At 42.1% G+C, this 19,288-nt stretch overlaps 1 protein-coding gene across 1 annotated transcript; it reads right to left on the bottom strand.

The window, feature by feature from the left end:
* Nucleotides 1–499: 499 nt before the first annotated feature.
* On the bottom strand, nucleotides 500–17,612 carry LOC133404902 (period circadian protein homolog 2-like). Its single transcript, XM_061681399.1, is given in 25 exon segments — nucleotides 500–1,073; nucleotides 1,075–1,097; nucleotides 1,099–1,164; nucleotides 1,313–1,463; nucleotides 1,593–1,830; nucleotides 1,926–2,121; nucleotides 2,706–3,748; nucleotides 4,709–4,954; nucleotides 5,150–5,347; nucleotides 5,568–5,704; nucleotides 5,779–5,920; nucleotides 6,059–6,335; nucleotides 6,421–6,529; nucleotides 7,083–7,236; nucleotides 7,356–7,462; nucleotides 7,543–7,621; nucleotides 7,827–7,969; nucleotides 8,743–8,794; nucleotides 9,919–10,120; nucleotides 10,238–10,359; nucleotides 10,445–10,599; nucleotides 11,076–11,168; nucleotides 12,396–12,787; nucleotides 12,789–12,949; nucleotides 17,507–17,612. Coding segments are annotated over 24 exon segments (4,428 nt in total). The 5' UTR covers nucleotides 12,834–12,949; nucleotides 17,507–17,612; the 3' UTR covers nucleotides 500–1,015.
* Between the last annotated feature and the right edge of the window lie 1,676 nt (nucleotides 17,613–19,288).

Below are 19,288 nucleotides of genomic sequence, written 5' to 3'. Positions count from 1 at the left end.
TTTCCTATGATCCCCTAATTAGCTACATTATTCTGGATTCACAGAATATTCAAGGACTGAATAGATACAACAGTGCTGCAAACCACTGACGCAATGGCAGCCACGCCCCAGCGTGCAGCCTTGATACTCCAGTTTAGATCTGACTAGAGTGACCTTTAACCTCTTGCAGAGGACTTTGAATGTTATATACAGTGTCAACATATATATATTTTTAAGGTATTTGGCTATAGCTTAAGAAACCCTGGTGTAGTTTACATCAACTACAAAATAAATAAGAGGAGTTAAATGCACATCTTGTGCTGTGCATCAGATTGTCACTGTTGAGGAAGGTTACAGTCAGACTGCACTTGTCCCGCCACTTATGTCGGCTGATGAGTCAAGTGTTACACGTTCGCCTAACTATATAAGTGCTATAGAGTAAGGGGAGAGAAGAGAGAGAGGGGGGGGGGGGGGGGGGGGGGTAAAAAAAAAAAAAAAAAAAAAAAAAAAAAAAGTGTTCATACAAGCATACAACATCTCGTCAACCCCCCAATATTCCTAATGAAAAACAAACACATTGCATGGACAGGAAAACCTAGGAAATGCAATGTGCTTGTGACAATCATGTCGCCTTCCAATACGGTTTGACAGTTTTAAGAAGTAACAAGCAACACATTTTTGACTGCTCATGTCATCTCTCAGAAAAAGGTTTGGGTGTCAGGGAAAATTAAATAAAAGTTAACATTTCATATATGAGAATGTGTTGCGACAGTTGTACAACATAAAAGCCCTGCAAGTACAGAACTCGGTGTGATCACTTTGTATCTCCGTTTAACAGTCAACACACAAACACTAGCAGCATCCACACAACATCAACATCTGTTTTTAAGAGTCTTTTTGAGGACAGCCAGGCACACGGTTGTTTTGTCTCATATTTACAATACGTGTGTCTGAGAGTGTGTGCGTGCGTGCGTGCGTGTGTGTGTTAGGGGTCCAGGCTGGTCAGGTGTGTCCCTCCTGCTGGTGGTTGAAATGTTCACGAGCCAGAGTCCAGTTTGGGCTGTGACGCCTCTGACTGGCTTTGAGCATTCTCGGCTCAGCTCCTCACCCATCTCCCCCCAAGTCCATTTGAGGGAGGTTCTCCTCGATGTGGTCCTCTGCAGCTTCCTTGCAGTACAGACACTCCTGAACACACAAACAATCCACATGTTAAAGGATTCAGGTAGTTGCCATGCTTTCACACACTATCCAAGTGGTTGACTGGTAAACCAGCCTCACAAGACTGTCAACTTTTCGTTCGTGTCTGAAACATTTGAGGGCAATTGGTTCGGACCTTCACATTGATAGCAGCAGGTAGACCCCCTCTTCTCATCCATGGGTGTTCTTCCAACAGCTCTCGGCGTTGGTCTGAGGAGAAATGGGGCTGACTCTTCTGCATCTGTCTTAATCGTTCCTTGTCTTCCCTCAGAACCTTCTGAATGTCCCTGTGGAACAACCAATGCACAATTTTGAGTTTCTGCACAAGGGAATGCTTATGACAGTAATATGCAGCTTAATAATTAACTTCAGAGTGCACTTAAATAACCATGATTTCACTGAGTAGTTGTCCTCACCTGCATGGCATTTGATACGTCATCATGACCTTGTCGTCAGCATTGGCCATCAGCAGCCAAAGGGGCTCCTGGAGAACATATTTAATTAAATGCTCTCCCTCTCCTTTGGTTGACACCTTGGGATGTGATTGGCCACCATCAGAGTCTCCTTCGCCTCTCGATATGGCTTGGGTTTTAGTCTTCGGATCATGTTCCAAAGAATCAATACTGCCAAAGTATTTGCTTGTGTTGCTGCTGCCTATGTAGTGTTTGAGAAAAAGAAAGTTCAAAGTAAAATCAAAAGGGCCTTGAGAGGAGTTTTCTTTTAGCTTGGATTGGCAACCAGCCACAAACCTGTTCTGCTGCCTGAGGCTCCACTTGCCGACATATCACAGCCATTGGAACCAGATCCTGATCCCGAGCCCATGGAACCAGATGTTGCTGAACCGGTGCCAGAGTGAGAGTCCTCCTGCTCCGGTAGAAGTATATCCAGTAGGTCACAGGATGAAGAGTGACCATCACTGTGCGCGCGATCTTCTGGAGACTCTACCTGCATCATTAAGAACAAGAGAAACACTTACAATTTAACAGGCGTCTGGAAAGCCATTTGAGTATTTATTGATATGAATATGAATTACTATATTTTATTCAATTATTTATTGAGTGTCACTTTTGGACCTCCTGCATGCTAATATGGGGGAATGCATATGGCTCTTCTCTGACTCCTGTGGGGAATCTGAGCACAACTTCTTACACAATGACAGTGACAATTGGGTGTAAAGATGCAGCTCTGGCGCAGCAGGAGTGTTTCCATGTTACAGACGTGTTTTATGGTTTTCAAGTAGTACAGTGGACACTCTCATATCCACGATTCAGCATCAGGAGAATCACCTATTCGCTGATTTAAAAAAAACAAAAACACCCCCCCTTTTTTTTTTTTTTTATATCTGTCTTATATCTCTATCACAAATATCTGTGACGATGGATTAATTGGCCTTTACCAATTCTGTTTTCAACCTTGGGGGAGAAAAAAAAAGCAGCTTTCCATATAGGTGGTTTGGTGGAGATTTAGTTATATCTAAAATAGATTATGACTTTATTCAACAATTCATTTCAATGCAACAAATCTCTCACCTGCTGAAGATTTTCAGCCTTGGCTGAGACTGTCGGACTCTTTTCCACAGCAGGTCCTGCTGCAACAGAACACGGCGCTGCGCTGATACCCTGAGGTCCAGCAAAGGCCGCTGTACAGTCCTGCCGCTCCACGGAGCGTTGGCCCTCTTCCATGCTGAGCAGATTGAGCTGCAGGGGCGAGCTGCACCGTGATTCAAACAGCGTCGGTGATGTGGTGTGCTCACGTGCACCAGATGCTGGGGTGGAGGAGCGAGAAGCCGCCCCCTCTCTTGGCTCCAAACCTGAGGCTTTAGGGGGTTGGGTATTTGGGCTGTAAATGAAGGGCTGAGTCGTATATGGAGCTTGAGCCACAAATGGAGTCTGGACTGAGAAAGTAGGCTGAGCAGTGAAGGGCTGCTGGGCACTGTAGGTCGTCGGACGAGACTGGAAAGGCTGCTGAGATGGAAAGGCAGTCGGCACGGGGAAAATCTGTTGGCTGGTGAAGGGAGGTTGCGTTTGCAGGGTGTAAGCTGACTGCGGGGGCTGAAAGGGCTGCTGGGCATTAAACTGAGGTTGCGTCTGGGTCTGCTCCAGGAAAAACGCTGGTCTGGGAGCAGGGCCTATTTGGCCCAACGGTCCCATTTGAGGGAAGAGGTAGTTTGGCAGCACAAAAGCCACCATAGGTGTAACAATGGGCGCTGGAAAAGGAGTTGCAGTAGGAGGAACTTGAGTGCTCTGGCCCTCGACAAAGCCTGTGGAGAGGGATGGGTCTGGACGGGGCACCTGTGCTGGAGCAGCAGGCGCCGGTGGGTAGAGCTGGTAGGCAGGCACCATGGCTGGGTAGGACACGTTAAAAGCCGACAAGGACGCTTCCGATGGGGACCATGACGTCTGGTTGAGGCCCTGAAGAGGGGGGCGGCGTTTGCGGTTGGACACAGCACTGTCTGACGAATCAGGATGCGTCATGCGTGGCTTCTTAGACTTTCTATTACGGTTCCCCTTTTTGGCAGCGGTCTCTGGCCTTGTCATGCCCTGTTTGGCAGCACCTCGTAATCCCGATGGTTCTGAAGTGACACATTCGGAGGTCAGAAAGTTGAACAGTTGCGACATCTTAGACAAAAGCACTGGGACACACATGAGAAACCAACTAATGTGACACAGGCATGAGCAAGAAAACATTTGGGACAGTTTCCAAGTCAGTTAGGAAACTTTTCTGTCCCACATAACCGTGTCGAAGCGCTTTTAGCAAGGTTTACAAAATCGTGGTTGGATGAGTCTGTTGTGGAACAACTTGGCGGGCCCTAAGCCAAACCAAATCAAACAACTTTATGATGAACTAGAACAGAAAGATAGTGAGCCAGGCCCTCTCCAACATTAGTGACCTCTTACAATCATGTGTCAAAGGAGTTGAAGATGCATTTGCAGCAAAGCACGGACCAACTCCATCCATCCATCCATCCATTTTCTGTACCGCTTATCCTCACCAGGGTCATAGCCGTGCTGGAGCCAATCCCAGCTATCTTCGGGCGAGAGGCGGGGTACACCCTGAACTGGTCGCCAGCCAATCGTTGGGCACATATAAACAAACAACCATTCGCATTCACATTCACATTCACATTCACACCCACGGGCAATTTAGAGTCTTCAATTAACCTACCACGCATGTTTTTGGGATGTAGGAGGAAACCGGAGTACCTGGAGAAAACCCACGCAGGCACAGGGAGAACCTGCAAACACGGAACAACTCCATACGAGGTTCCATTTTCACTTCCTGTAGGTGTCATAGCTAGGTGTCCCTTTACTTTTGGCACCAGAAGACAGACAGCCAAGACAAAGGTCATATGGAAGTAGAATGAGACTGTCCCCTTTATGAGTTCCAAGACCGTGTAGTGAGTAAATGGCCCTCACTTGAATTCAACTTCAGTGTTCATATTAAGTAAAACGCTTCAAATTAAAAATGAGGGACCAAGGTTGTTCAGACTTGACAGATAATCTCTTGTTGTTGTTGTGAAAATGTTGTTTACCTTCAGGATTGACTGGCCCCTTTTGTCTGTGCAGATGTGTGGAATAGTCCTTCTGGAACATCCTGGCTTTACAGAGTTCTCGGCAGCGACTGAGGAAGGCCTGCTCTTCTTTCTGCGTGTGGGCTGCCAGCACCTGCTTGGTCAGTCCCAGCCGCTTATAGGCCTCTTTCTCCTGGCTCAGCTGAGACACCACACTAACGGGCGGCGCAGGGGGGGCAGGGCTCTCAGCCACAGCCTCAATTATTTCTGCCAAAAGACCACATTCATGAACATCAAACAAGCCGCTATTTAGAGCACTTGTTTGCAATGCTGCTCATAGACTATTTTTGCATGGCATCTTGGTACTGCTATGATTATGCTGTGTTGTATTAGCCAGCATTATGTTCCTCAACGCATTGTTTTTTTCTGTGTTCTCACACTGAGGGAACATATAAAACTTACCAGACTCTGGTTGAGGCTTCTTGTCTCCCACATGCACAATGGTGCTGCTATAGCTACACTGAGATGTGATTGACACAACACTTTCTGCCTTGCTGGGTAAACGAAGGGTTCCCATTGGTGCTCCAACCACTGCTGCCTTGGACTTCTTGAACGCTTTCATGTTTGACAATCCAGGCTGGCCCTCAAGCATCAAAGAATCTAAAGAAAAGAGTCATCCATTGTTGGATCCCAGTCTCATAAGTCTCATCACTAAATCCAATAAAAGTGTCGAGGGAAATTTCTCAAGTGTCCTTGCTGGAACACATGTACTGTATATATAGTACAGGTAAATGCGTGTGTGTGTGTGTGTGTGCATGCGTGCGTGCGTGTGTGTGTGTGTGTGTGTGTGTGTGTGTAGCCATGAATCATCAGCACACACCTGTGTTTGAACCACCAGGTGCTTGCACAGTATCCTCTGTACATTTTTTGTCATCATCTGAGTTGGAGGAGTTGGTGTTTGAAGAAAACTGGTATTTCCTCTTTACAGAGATTGGGATGTTACAACTCTCCAGATAACTGGGAAAAATGTACAGTAGAGTATAAGTCTTACTTTAAATACTACACTTGCACACAGACCTGCACACACTTACCGGATGACGCTGTCAAGGCAGCTAATCTGCTGGTAGGAGCAGACAGTCTGGTCTTTGAAGGTTAATTCATCCATGTTGGATGCATTACTATCTCTCGGTGCAGAGTCCTTCAGACGCACCACTGGACTCTTCTGAGACACCGCTGTTTCAGAAAGATAAACATAAGTTTGAGTGAGAAAGATATGAAGTATGCATGTAACGGGTTTAACAAAACTAGTATGCAAAAAAAAAAAAAAAGAGTTATCACGCTCCTCAGCTTCTGTGGGTGAACTCAACTTACCGTCAGGGTTTTTCTTTTCGGGCTTGGACGGGAATGGAGCAGGTGATGGGGGAGGGGAGCGCGGGCACATCTGTGAGTCCTGGTTCTTCAACATGTGAACTCCCTTACAAATCTCCTGGAATGTCCTGGTGGGCTTGGCCTTGCTCGTTTCCTCAGCTGCATTCCCCACCATCCCATTCCCATTGCTTTCGCTGGACGAGCCATTGCTCACTTGTTGTTCATGGGAACCATTGCTGCCATGGCTACCATAACCACTGGATCCCATGTTGTGAACCGGCTAAGGATAAAGATGTCGTTAAAGAAAGTGGCAACAAAAGCTTCTGTTGAAGTGTGTTTAAATAAAGTATAATGTGTGTACATACTTGTAGTAGTAGCCTGTGGATCTGCTCACTAATTTCTTGGATGTCTGAGTCCATCATCTTCCCTTCATTAAAAGCCAGTGGTGCAAAAACATCTTCGTTCACAGGACCCCTGAAAATAACAGTACACTTGTCAGTAGAGCACATCTAGAATGTAGACGACTCAAATTTGTACTGCGTTTTCATGAGAGTTGACGCTATGCAATGACAATGTAGAGTTGGCATGCAGTGCGACAAAATGTGCGATCCACAGATGCAGGTTCTTAGCTGGTAACGTGTAGCTGCCCAGCATAAATGTGCACGTTGTTGTTGACCCCCCACCACCCTTTATTTTACTTTACGTACTTTGTGGAGTTATAAGATATTTCAATGCATGCTATCCAATAATAATGTGCAGTCTGGGACCCATAACATTCCAGCACTATTTGCCACTTTGGTTTTTGTATTTTGTAATTGCATACCTATAAAGACAGGAAATTATGCTCCTCATAGAATTACTTGTACAAAAAAATGGGTGGCCCAAGACCTTTGCACATTACTGTGGGTTAGGGTTAGTGAGTTAGGTAATTGTGGTGGTTGACAGAATTGTAACTCATTAAAATCCAAATCGACCATCAAAAAGGGTAATATACAGTAACTTCTAATGTGTGCATGCACAGACTTACATGCGGACTTTGTGCCTGCCAATGACAAAGGAAACTTTGCGGCTCCAGGGGTTAACAAAGCTGGACCAACTGGTGTCGATTGTGATGTATTCCCCATTTTTTGCACAGAAGCGTATCGAAGAGTGGTCAAATGGCTGACCAGCATACTTCAGAACTGTTGGTGGAGGTGAAATAGTGTGTCAGATGATATAGTCACAGTAATCTATTTATTAGTAAATGTACTAGTATAGTCAGACCATAAATATCAATCCCAAGAAAGAAATGAAGCCTTACTCTTGCGATGCACAGCCAGCATGATAGGCCTATCACTTGGGTGCAGATTGAGCAGCACAGGTGTCCCAATCAAGTCCTGTGGGAGGTAACCCAACAGTGGAACAGCCCTGGCGGGGAAATTTTTCAAAGGTTTTAGTTTTCCACATGACTCAACATAAAAAGCAAGTTCATAAATGCATTTTCTTACCTTTCATCGACATCCTGAAAAACACAGTTAGGTGTGTGCGTGGTGGTGAAGATGCGTTTATCAAGAGGGATTCTGGGTGCTAGGAACAGAGAAAAGAGAAATTTTTTTTTTAAATAAAAATCTGCATTACGTCTGTGCTTAAATCGAACCAATTTATGTCATGGATGGAAAAAGTACATTTTACATTTTCCAATTGGCCATATTCAAAGTCATGTTTGTATAGTAGTAATGACAGTAGTGAATCATGTTTCTTCAACTCAGGACCAAAGCTATTATGGTCTCACCTTCATAACCAGAGTGCACCCTCTCTGCCAGCAAGAGGCAGCAGAACTGCTCCTCAGAGAGTTCTGCATCTTGGACTTTCATTCGATAAGGAGTCATGCGGAAGGGGTAGTACTGCATAGCCCCATAGTGCTCCTTTCCACCACTGCAACACATGCATAACAATTTCAGATAGTTTTGTTTTATTCATACAACTTACACAGACTTGCACTTTCACCCATGTTGATGTGTTGTTTGTTATTATTATTGATGGTTTAAAGTAGGGTCACCAACATGGTGCCCCCACACACACACCAGGTAGCCCCTGAGGACCACATGTAGCCCACGGGCCTGTTTTCTAAAGTGAGTGACTGGGAATGTTGTAGAAGTGATCATTAAAAATGTAAACACTTGCAGAGATTTGTAGAAATAGTGTTGCATATTGATATTTATCCGTTTTCTACCTTGTCAGATCAATGTTGATAACAATTGTGATAGATCATTAATTATTAAAAACAACATAAGATTAAATGTAATTTGAGCAAATTTCCTATTTCAGATGTGTGTATCAAACTGGTAGCCCTTCCCATCAATCAGTACCCAAGAAGTAGCTCTCAGTTTCAAAAATGTTGGTGACCCCTGGATAGATTAAAGAATGTTCTGATGCCTTTAATGCAGCGTCAAACTAGTGACATAAGAGCAGATTCTTATGACGAGTGAGACAGTGTTTTTATGTAGTGGAAAATCGGGCAGGAAGAGCCAAGTACAGCTACAGCAAGCCCTGTAGCTACAGTGCACCGAAAAAGGGCCTTAATGTCAGAAGCTCACAGCTACTTCCCAACACACTCTTTGTTCCGGCTCAGTGCTACTTTGCTTACTCAGGGATTGTTAGGAGCATAAATCTATGAATTACAGAAGCTGCTGTGCGCTTTCACTCACCTGATGCGGCAAAAGAAGGATTTCTCCTGCATGCACTCCGTGGGAGATGACTCTGAATCAGACACAGGGAGGAAGGTGGAGAAGCAGGATGACTGTATAATCAACAAAGGGCATTTCCATAATCACCCATCCATTGAAGTTTGGATGAGATCAAAATGTCAGTGAAGTCACACTCATGCCCTTTATACAATCTATATAACTGGCATACTTAAGTTGGGCAATTAAAAAATAAATAAGACTTTTGCATCTCAAAATAGTCAACTCCCACCAAACCAAGGTTGTCCCAATCCAATCAAGTGATTTTAAACTGGGGTCAATTACATAACTTTCAGTTGATTTTCAGCAGACTAACTGAAATTTCTGATACCGGTACTTTATTCTTCAGATTTTCATTGGTTTAGTTAAGACCGGATACGAAAATGAAATTTAATCATTGCTATGTTGTGCTTCACCACTGATATGTTACAAAAAAATTTTTTTTTATTTTGAACGACTACTGCACGAAGCATATGAAAAGGTATCATATTGAGGTACTTTTACTCAAATGAAAAAAAAAAAAAGGTTTGTTGTCTCAATAGTTCGGTCGAGAATTTTAACGTGTCGCCATGTTCTAACAGGGAACAATCACCACTTCCTGCCCTTTTTTTCTTATTAATGCACTAGCGAGGTATTGGATTGGGACAAAAAAATCAAGTTACTCAGACTCGGGTGAAAAAAACCTGACATTTCTTGATCAAATGTTTAGTGAGACAACAAATTGTACTGGCTGCATTGTATGTGCTGAATTAGATTTTTAGAAGACTTTTTAAAACAGCAGGAGGGTGTGTGCAGCACAATAAGATTGACAAAAAGGTCAAAACCTTACCACATAAACACTATAATACAAAACCTCTAAATAGTATAATATAAACAGTGTGGCAGGTGTCTGTGAGTGTGCAACTGTGCATCCATTGGTTTGGGTGAGATTCATCATGCTAATCAAATACTGTATGTGCTATGTGTGTACAGGCATGTGCGTGTGGGTGGCTTATGTGAAGGAAATGGATGCTTCTACGTGTGTGCAGGTGTTGAGATTTGAGTTTCGTATTTATAGTGCCTGGTACAGCCGGTGGGAATCGAATCTCCATGCAACATGTTTAAATGCAACACTCACACCAGTTTTGAAATTGCTGTTACCTGCTCCAGTGCACATGCTCCATGAGGGCAAGCGGTACGGTGTCGTGAAGCTGTAGAACACGCTGACGTCCTGAGGCGTCAAGAATTCCACAAACTTGGCATTATGGAATACTTCACGCTTGCAGTTTAAGATGGACGCCGCCTGATCTGAGATGTAAACTATTTTCCCTGTGATTAGTGAGACAGCCACAGCAAATATATCCTGGAAGAGACAAAATACATTGGGGTACAGTGTTTTAAACACTTGAAAAGAAAAAAAAGTCAACAACTGAATTCAAATGCATATTGATGAAATCATCACAGATGTGTGACCACATACAGTGTTTCTGAGGGTGTATTCCGAAGTGATGCTATTGATTTCCTCAATGGTGTAAGATGGCACTTCAAAACCAGGTGGTTGGCTGTCATTGATCATTAGCATCTGGTAATACTCTTCATTGGCTGTAAAAGGAAAAACGACACATCGTTGCCGTAAAATTGTAATTGGAGAATGATGCATGAAAATGTCAACTCGACACAATCTTACCTTTCACCTGCTTGACACACTGTAGAGCATATTTGAGTGTGTTGACAGTGGTAGATTTGCCCTTGCTCCTCTTCTCCATGGGCAAATGCAACTTCAGCTCCTTAAGGGTTTTTAAGAGCTCCTTCTGTTTCTTTGCTTTAGCCGACTGTTCGCTGCTGCACAGTGTACACGAGACAAATACATGTGCATCAGAGAAAAGGTCTCACCAATGCTGGCAGACTCCTGAGTGGAGGTATAAACTGACTGAGGAATGATGCGATTGACTGAGGTGAGTGAGATTTGGATGTAGAGGAATTAAGGAGCCTGCTCCTCTTACATTTTAGGCGCAGTTAAACTTTGGGGAAGGCTAAAGGAAGAAAAGGAGACTTGGCTACAATTTTTTCCATTCCTGAACTGTTCAAATTGTGATGGTTCACTTTGATCCACCATGTTTGTTACACGGTTAGAATGTTGCTAGTCACGCATAGAATAAATTTCCATAGCGCTGCATGATGCTGACTGCACTAGTGACTTTTGCCCGTTTATATTCTGTTAATAACCAACAACCACACCAGCTACAAGCTGGCATATACGGCATATATACACCTCTGACTGAATTTAACAAGGAGCTCTAAAATAGGGGTGTACTAACCTGCAACCACTAGAAGATGGGTTGTCCTGCTCGGAGCTCACCAGACTGAAGGCATTTGAGCTGCTTGGTGGTGAGGAGCTGTGAGAATTTGAGCTGTAACAATAAACAACATGTTATTGACACTGTTGTGAGTATAACGAAAGAACAGTTCAAGGGCCAAAACAAAAGGTTATACAAAACACCAAGTGATTTAAGGACGTGTTAGAATGTGTCAGACGAACATCATGTGTAATCCGTGTGAAAGGCCAAATATTGATCGAGCATGGAAAGAAGACAATGCTTTTTACAGAGAAAACCAGTTGGGCAAATGTCTTTGTAAAATAGACCAAATACTATTGAAATTAATATAAAGACAAGAAAAAAGGCGTCAGAATACAACAACAATTTCTGCTTTTCTCTTTCACCCAAGATTTGGCAAACTGCATTGAATTTTTGATTTACAGCACTAGTATTACACATCCGCATTGCCTTATATAGTCCATGCATGAGTGTGACAGGGTAACCACAGAGAGAAACAAGAATCCTCCAAGAAAGACGAACCAAGGAAATTTGTATAAAAGACAGGTCTGACAGTCTCAAATTTATGCTACATAATGCTACTTATGATTCTCATCTTTATGTGTGACACTGTATGCACACCTGACTGTACTAATTGTATTGTATCACTAGTTTGTGGAAACTGATAAAGCCAATGAACATTCCATTCAAGAGTCTTCAATGGCTTTTGTCCGCCTGCAGGACAGTGCAAAATAAGGTGTGGGCGGATGTCTTGGGACTAATTGTACTATAAAGGACATAGGGTATTTTCTGTCTGTATTACAACAACAAAGCCCTAGCAGTTAGAGACCAGAAATCTAATATGCAGAACTTTCCATGCTTCAAAGTTATTCGGATCCTCATGGCAACTAGAGGGCTCTCAAGGAAACTAATTAGTCCAATACAGCCTACAATTTCAGATTAAACGTGATGAATTTCCCATTGCGATTATACTAAAATTATCAGCAGAACTGTAGAGCTAATAAATTGACATCATAAATACAATATATTGTCTGTTACTTTACCGTGATCACAGATGGCTTCAAAGTATGTTAGAAGGCACCACGTTATTTCTATGCAATGGTTTTAAGCGTTAATAAGGCTTATGAATAAAACTTTTCTGTCACTGTCGAATAAAGTCTGAAGAAAGCCGACAGCATTGCAGCCATGACTCATACATGAGAAAATGGTCTCTCTATTATATTTAATGATCCATACTTCCATGACCCCGATGGTCCTCTTCCACACAACGGCGGAATATTTTACATGATTGAGTGCGCTCACCTCTTGTTGCTTCCCGATGACTCGAGGAGAGCGGAATCTTTCCCATTTCCATTTGAACTGCCCACAGATTCATTGCCATGAGATTCATTTTCATGCGAGTCGTTGCCGTGGGATTCAGTCCCACTCGAGCCGGCCATCTCTACATCTTCGTGTAAGCGAGTCCGCTTCCTTTCATCTCGGGAAGAACCAGGCGATGCTGGGTGCTCGTGGCTGCTGTCACTCCCCTCTGAAGCCAAGCCCAACTCTGGTTCCAGGTCACCCCCATCCCTCCTGCCACAACCCTCACTGTAACTGCTGGCCATGCGGTGAAGTTGGCTGATGGCAGAGCAGGGAGAGATCTCTCCTTCCTCCACCTGAAAGCCAACCCTTTCACGGGACCGTTCCCGTCCCGTGCAGAGTTGAATAGAGGTAATGCTGAGGGTCACTGTTGTCAGACATGGAATGGGCCAAAGGACAGGTGATGGGAGACTAGGTTCTCTTCCTCATGGCAGCACCACAAATGGTACTGCACCGGAGTGTAAGTGTAGTTGATCCCTCACCATGGAGGATGTGCTCTACAATAGAAGAAGAAATGTGTATTTGACATTATATTCCATCTATAGTGTAATGCCCAACAACAAAGAAACTGAGCCTAAAAATAGCAGCGAATCAATAATGGTTAAGAGAAACTTTACATAAAACAATTCTGTGTACTTTGACCTAACCTGCCTTTGGAAGCTAAAGGAAAGGGCATCGTCGCCCAAAAATAAACCATTAAGACATTTGGATGCATATTTTTTTGCAGCTTTGCCCTTCCAATATTAAGTAATCTATTGGAAAAGAGAAGAACAACAGGTCTCAGGGGACAAACTGAGCCCCCCTATACACATAATTAGGGTTGGGCATCGCTTAAATTTGAGCGATTCCGGTCCCTTATTTCGATTCCATAACGATTCTCGATTCCGATTTAGGGGGCTGGGTCAAAAACATTTGCATGGTTTAAATAAAGGGTGTCCAAATTATGAACATCCATTTTCTTAGCAGCCCTTAGCATAGACTAAAATTAACATTTGACTCAGAGTTCTTTATAACCACTATCAATATCAAACCTATGAAGTAAAAGGCAATGTGTGTGGAACTAACCAAATTAACCTAATATTCATGAATTAATGTTTCAGCCAAAAGTTAAATCAACCATTGTTAAAATCATTATTATTAGGACTGTTTTATCACCCCAAATGGTTTATATCTGCAAGTTTCAACTTGACTTTTGAAGGGAACGCACCGGAACTCAGCATTTTGGCACGAAAAATAACTTCACACGGCACCAATTTTTATTTTTATTTTTTCAAATGGATGGAACAAAATGCTATAAAATGTTGATTCCTTTCCCGACCCACCGATGAGGCACAAGGTTAGTGTTCGTGATACTGTGAGACGTTTATGTGAATTTTGTCCCAATTCATTGTGATGTAAAGTTGCTAGTTTTAGCTCAATATAAAGCTTTTTTTTTCTGTCATTGGCTCTTACGTTGGTTTGAAGACTAAAATAAACGCTAATAACCAGCAGTACAAAACTGCAACCAACCGTTTACCTTGTTAGCTTTCTCAGTGTTGGCACAGACGTAATTTTATTGTTTCACTCACCCAATTGACTGAGTTGACTTCACTGAACAAATAGTGTAGGCTGAGGCTCGGAGCGCGTCAGACGCTACATATCGTGAAAGCCTCCTTTGCACAATCTAATCTTACTCCAAGTGTTGCAGTGAGGCGACTGGTCATTAATTTTAACAAAGTTAACACACACTTTTGTTCGCCGCCGCCATTGGGGACAAGCACATCTTTGTGCTCGCTCGTCTTCGTTGGTTTTCGCCACACTCTTCTTTGGGGTTGGCGGACTAGGCATCAAAACTGGAAACTTAAACTTTACACCGATCTGAGCGTGCCTGATCGGTATCGGCCAATATTTAGCATTTTATGCTGATCGGCTTTAATGTCATAATTCACCGATCTGATCAATGACGTCACTGATCGGCTCCGCAAAACACATTTACTCCGCGTCGCCATCGTGCACAGTACATTTGAATCCAAAAGCTATTTATTTTTAGCCTTGTCGCGTGTGTTTTGATGTAGTACTGGAAATATCTGACAGCCAATAAAGTTATTTAATTTTTTTTTTTTTAAAAAACATGTCAACGCTGTGGGACAGACAACACGTAATGCCCGAATCAGACAAAGCCAAAATTGCTCTTTCACGATTGCACCATGTGAGACTACTGCAATAAAATCTTGTAAAATCTTGACAAAAATGTCACAAAAAGTTGATACATTAATTACTGTATGTACTTCCTGCATTCATTTTTTCTGTCTGTCACTATGCCTCACTGGCATAAATAGATGAACAGAGATACATACTTTATTGTAAATATATATACAGCAAATGAACAGGTTATTTAAATAGACACATTGTGCCACCTTTTGATCGAATCGGTGATCGGCACCAAAAATCCTGATCGTGTAATGCCTATTGGAAACAGAATTTTTTAAATTTGAATGATTCCGGAAGAACCGGAACATTAGTCCCGGTTCCAATCGGTTCTCGATTCGCGATACCCAACACTACACATAATAATATTTTAAGAATGCCTTTTTTCAATAGCTTATGTTCACCTTATGTAACGCAAAGCTGTGCTGCACAATTGTCTATTAGGCAAAATAATACAAAACAGGTGATGTGTTTTCTGTAAGTCTGACAGCAACCTTCCTCTTAAAAAAGATGTCTTATAAGTCACATCAAAGGATTTTCCTGGCAACTTACTGTATGGCACATCCACATTAATACAAAACAATGTACAAGAGATGCAGTTGTCACAAACTTAGCATTTTCCACCTCATCTTGAGATTTCTTTAGGTACTTGTGTTTGTTTAAGCCATTCAGGGAACAAGCACTGTAGCAAAAACCAAATAGCCTCTTTGCTTTCAGCTACGTAATAGCAGGCCCAAGCTACAATATTTATAGAAGCCAAATTCAGCAACCTGACCAGTCTTCAATGTTCACATAAGTACCCGTATGCAAACTTAAGAAGGTTGTAGTTACAGTTAGTACTATTTAGATTTAATTTCAAAACATAATACATTCCAACCAGCCTCACATCGTGCTGGCCCTGACCTGCTCAGAAGTTGGGACTGATAATAGACAAGCTGTTCAGGGGAGATTTCCTATTGGCTGCAGCCAATAACCAGTCAGCAGAGACCAAAGAGTGTCAACAAGTTAGAGCCAGGTTAGCCAATCGGTGGATTGACAACTAACACATCTCCTTTTCTCTCATGTTACAAAATAATTGATCCATTACGGTACAATATGGTACACTTCCTTAAAATCATTTTCACCACAAAAAAAATCCATCAAAACTAATACCAAAGGCAATAAATAATTACTATTGAGTCACTAATTAACAATTATATTTAATGATATCTAACACTGTAGAATTCAGGCCTTGACCAGTCAACACAACACACCAAGGAAAGCATTCTAAAAGGGATTTTTTTTTAAAGGGAAAAAAAAAAATAAATCATGAGGCTGGCACTTGCTTTGTTTCTGAATTAATCCAAAACAACCAAAGATGCTACTAAAAATGGCGAGACAAAATGAACCAGACATCCAAGTAAAATTTTGAGACCACACTTAAAGACGCTAAAAACATGAATTAAACTTACCACAGTCCGCTTCCAATACGAACACACAACCAATGGCAAAACACTTATGTAAAACAAATTCCAAAGGAAAAAGCTTTAAGATTCCATAGAAACAGGCTCACAAACGCATAGTTCTCAGAATGACATAATGAAACTGAACTCAAGTATGGTAATGCTTGCAGTTCTGCATCATCATTCAGAGACTGAACCAGTCACACAAGCCCAGCTCTCACAACATTATACAACGGCTGCTCCAGTCACATGGATTTGGCTCCAGTGCAGCTCCAAGTTACTGTAGCCTTGTGTTAGGAAACCAAACGCTTTCCCAGGCGCGGCACTGTCTCAGCACATTACTTACAGAAATTGTAGGAGAAGTAAAAGAACAAACTGGATGTCTTGTTTGGTCAATTTCAGCACACGTGTAACACATACAATATTAAACCAGACATAAATAGTTACATAGCTTTAAGATGTCAGTACACATATAGGACCAATTTATATTCCTGTGGTAAATATACTGAATTAAGACTATCATTTCTGTAAAATCTACGATATTTCCTAAACTATAAAGACAAATGGAACATCTGTGCTCTTGTCAGCAGGACGTGGAAACGCCACATTTCAGAGAAAACCTTTAATATTTAAAATAGTGAAATTGAAAAGCTTAATAAAGTGTCAAGTGCCAATTAATGAACAGTAGTGTGACAGGGGGTCAAAGTTTCTCTGGGAGCAGTAGGCCTTTTAAGGCCCTTGGAATAAAATGAGCAAAAAAAATAAAATATATAAAAAAAAAACAATGCATTAATAATTACTGCCACCCTACTGTTATACAGGTGCAGAATTACCTCACTTCATTCAGGTATACCTAAAACTTGCAAGAATATGGGACTTTTTACATTTCTAATGACAATATTGTACGTATTGGGTGATGTATAGCCACAAAATCTCGGTTAAAAAAAAAAAAGGAAAAAAATGCCATTATGAAGTCATCTTGATCGACATGGAAAATTGCGCATAGTCCCATATGCGTGAAGGTTAGAGGTAAGAACACATAGCATTAAAAACTCGTGAAATTGTCCAAAAGCATCCCTCCCCCCACTCACCCACAGTGACCTGCTTGCTATTCACAATCCACACACGTTGACCTGCAATCCGCAGCACGGTACACTGACACAGTTATGTAAAAGGTGGCGATACAGCCGAAAAAACAGACAAGAAAACAGCGGTCGCGCGGCCCCAGACGGCCCACGTCACGTAATTGAACATTATCTTTTTAAATGGGTATTCACGTAACAGTAGAATGCCATTTTTGATTTTACAAAAGTAAAAAAAGTAGAGCAAGCCGAATGACAGCGCATGCGCACATGGGATTTGGTTATGCAATTTATTTTTGCGCTCTTGCTACTATTAAGAGGAGGGATTTAAGTAAAAACTCACCTGGTGTATCGGAATAAATTAAATGTCATGTAAAAGTAAAGTCGAACGGCGAGAAGAACAAAAAAAAAAAAGCTCCACGTAACGCTTAGTATTCCTCAATGGGAGACGGACGGTATTCAGACAAGCTGACACAGTCTTCAGCGGTTCCGCCCTCGGTTCTCTCCAGTTTAGATACACCAGCCAATCAGCGAACTCGCCTCGCGACCTCAATTATGACCCCGCCCGTAGCGTTGTGCTATTGGATAGAAATCGTAGGTTTCCATGGAAAACGAGACGAAATTACATAGACCTGAGCTTATTGGCCCAGAGAGCTGTCAATCATTTTATATAAACAAGCCAACCTCCGCACGTGGAATCCCATGTTGCATGTCTCCCGTGCAGTGAACTCTATACAACGCGCTGCAAGTGGAACTTTTACATAAAAGCAAAAAGTATCACTTTCAGACCGTCAACGGGGAGTCACGCATGAAGTCACTGACGATTGGCTATTCACCTATTACACATTTCGCGACGTGTGGCCAAGAGCACTTTGAAACACCGACGCAAATTCGTTTCAGCGAATTACACTTCCGTCTAAAATATGAATTATTTTCTTCTCAACTTCAGCAGCCATGTCGTCAAGCTGATGCAGTTGGGGCCACAACATTCGATACACAAGCCAAATCCAGCGACTTCCAACAAAGAATTCATTCCTTCAACTATCCATTTTCAATATGAGTTGTTTGTCCTCTCATCCAGGGCGATTTTCCGGGCCAGGCAAGATAAATGTCACTGTTTTGTCCATCTAGTCCAATTTCATTCCCACATTTCTGAAGAGAAGCATAACTCTTTTTGGGCAAGTCTGTGACTAAACCATCACATCTAATAAAGGTCATTTAAATGTTGAGCCACCACAAAAGAGGAATAAATTGGATTTAAAAAAAAAACATATTTGAAGTTCCCTACTCATTTCTGACGAAAGACAACTTATTTCGCTCCAGGAGCACCTCTACATAGACATTAAGAGTATTCATTTTCGCTGGAGTAAATCAGCCCCCTATAGTGAGTAGGGCCTACTAAAAATGAGAAAATAAATTGCCGTGGACTTATTATTATTATATTTTAACTTTCTGGACAGAAACTGACTTTTATGCATACTTAGAATACTAATATATCAAATCTTCTCTTTGCTCCTCCCCCTTTCTGTGTCCTAATAGGAGTTATAATGTTATTGGACATCTAGGCATGTAGCATGTCAGTAGCACCTTGGCTTTAATATAATATAAACACACACATGACACAACAGCTAACTTCTCTCATTTCAATTCGAACAGAGGACAGTGGTTCTGTCTCTGACCACCTGAAATGTTTCTTATCGTGAAAAAAAAAAAACATCAACTAACTACAACCTAACAACTTGAACATTGACCGACGATTAAATGCAGGAAATACAGTATGAGGAACGATAATGATAATAGTGTGTTGGTATGGAGTGGTAGAAGTTAAGAAATGTTCCACACATCCTGGTTTAAGCCAGGTTCTTACACCATGATTGTGTATCACCTGAAGCCAGTGTATTGCTCTGTGCATATAGTTGGGGAGAGGTGGAAGGGATCAAGCGGAACAAACCATTTTTGTGGCAAGGGGGTGCTGTATTCGTGTTGTCAAAATATTCAATTTCAACCAAATACTGTATGGTTATATACTTTTCTATCTCGTTTAAAAAAGATATACATAATCGCTCACATTTTAGGAGTGCTAGGATTCAATTAAGGGTGCTTGAGCATCCCTAAAAAATGGCCT

Source organism: Phycodurus eques, chromosome 7, assembly GCF_024500275.1.
Source record: "Phycodurus eques isolate BA_2022a chromosome 7, UOR_Pequ_1.1, whole genome shotgun sequence".
In the NCBI taxonomy this organism is placed as follows: domain Eukaryota; kingdom Metazoa; phylum Chordata; class Actinopteri; order Syngnathiformes; family Syngnathidae; genus Phycodurus; species Phycodurus eques.
The sequence above is the reverse complement of the archived record's forward strand: the minus strand, read 5'-3'. Positions and strand labels throughout refer to the sequence as shown.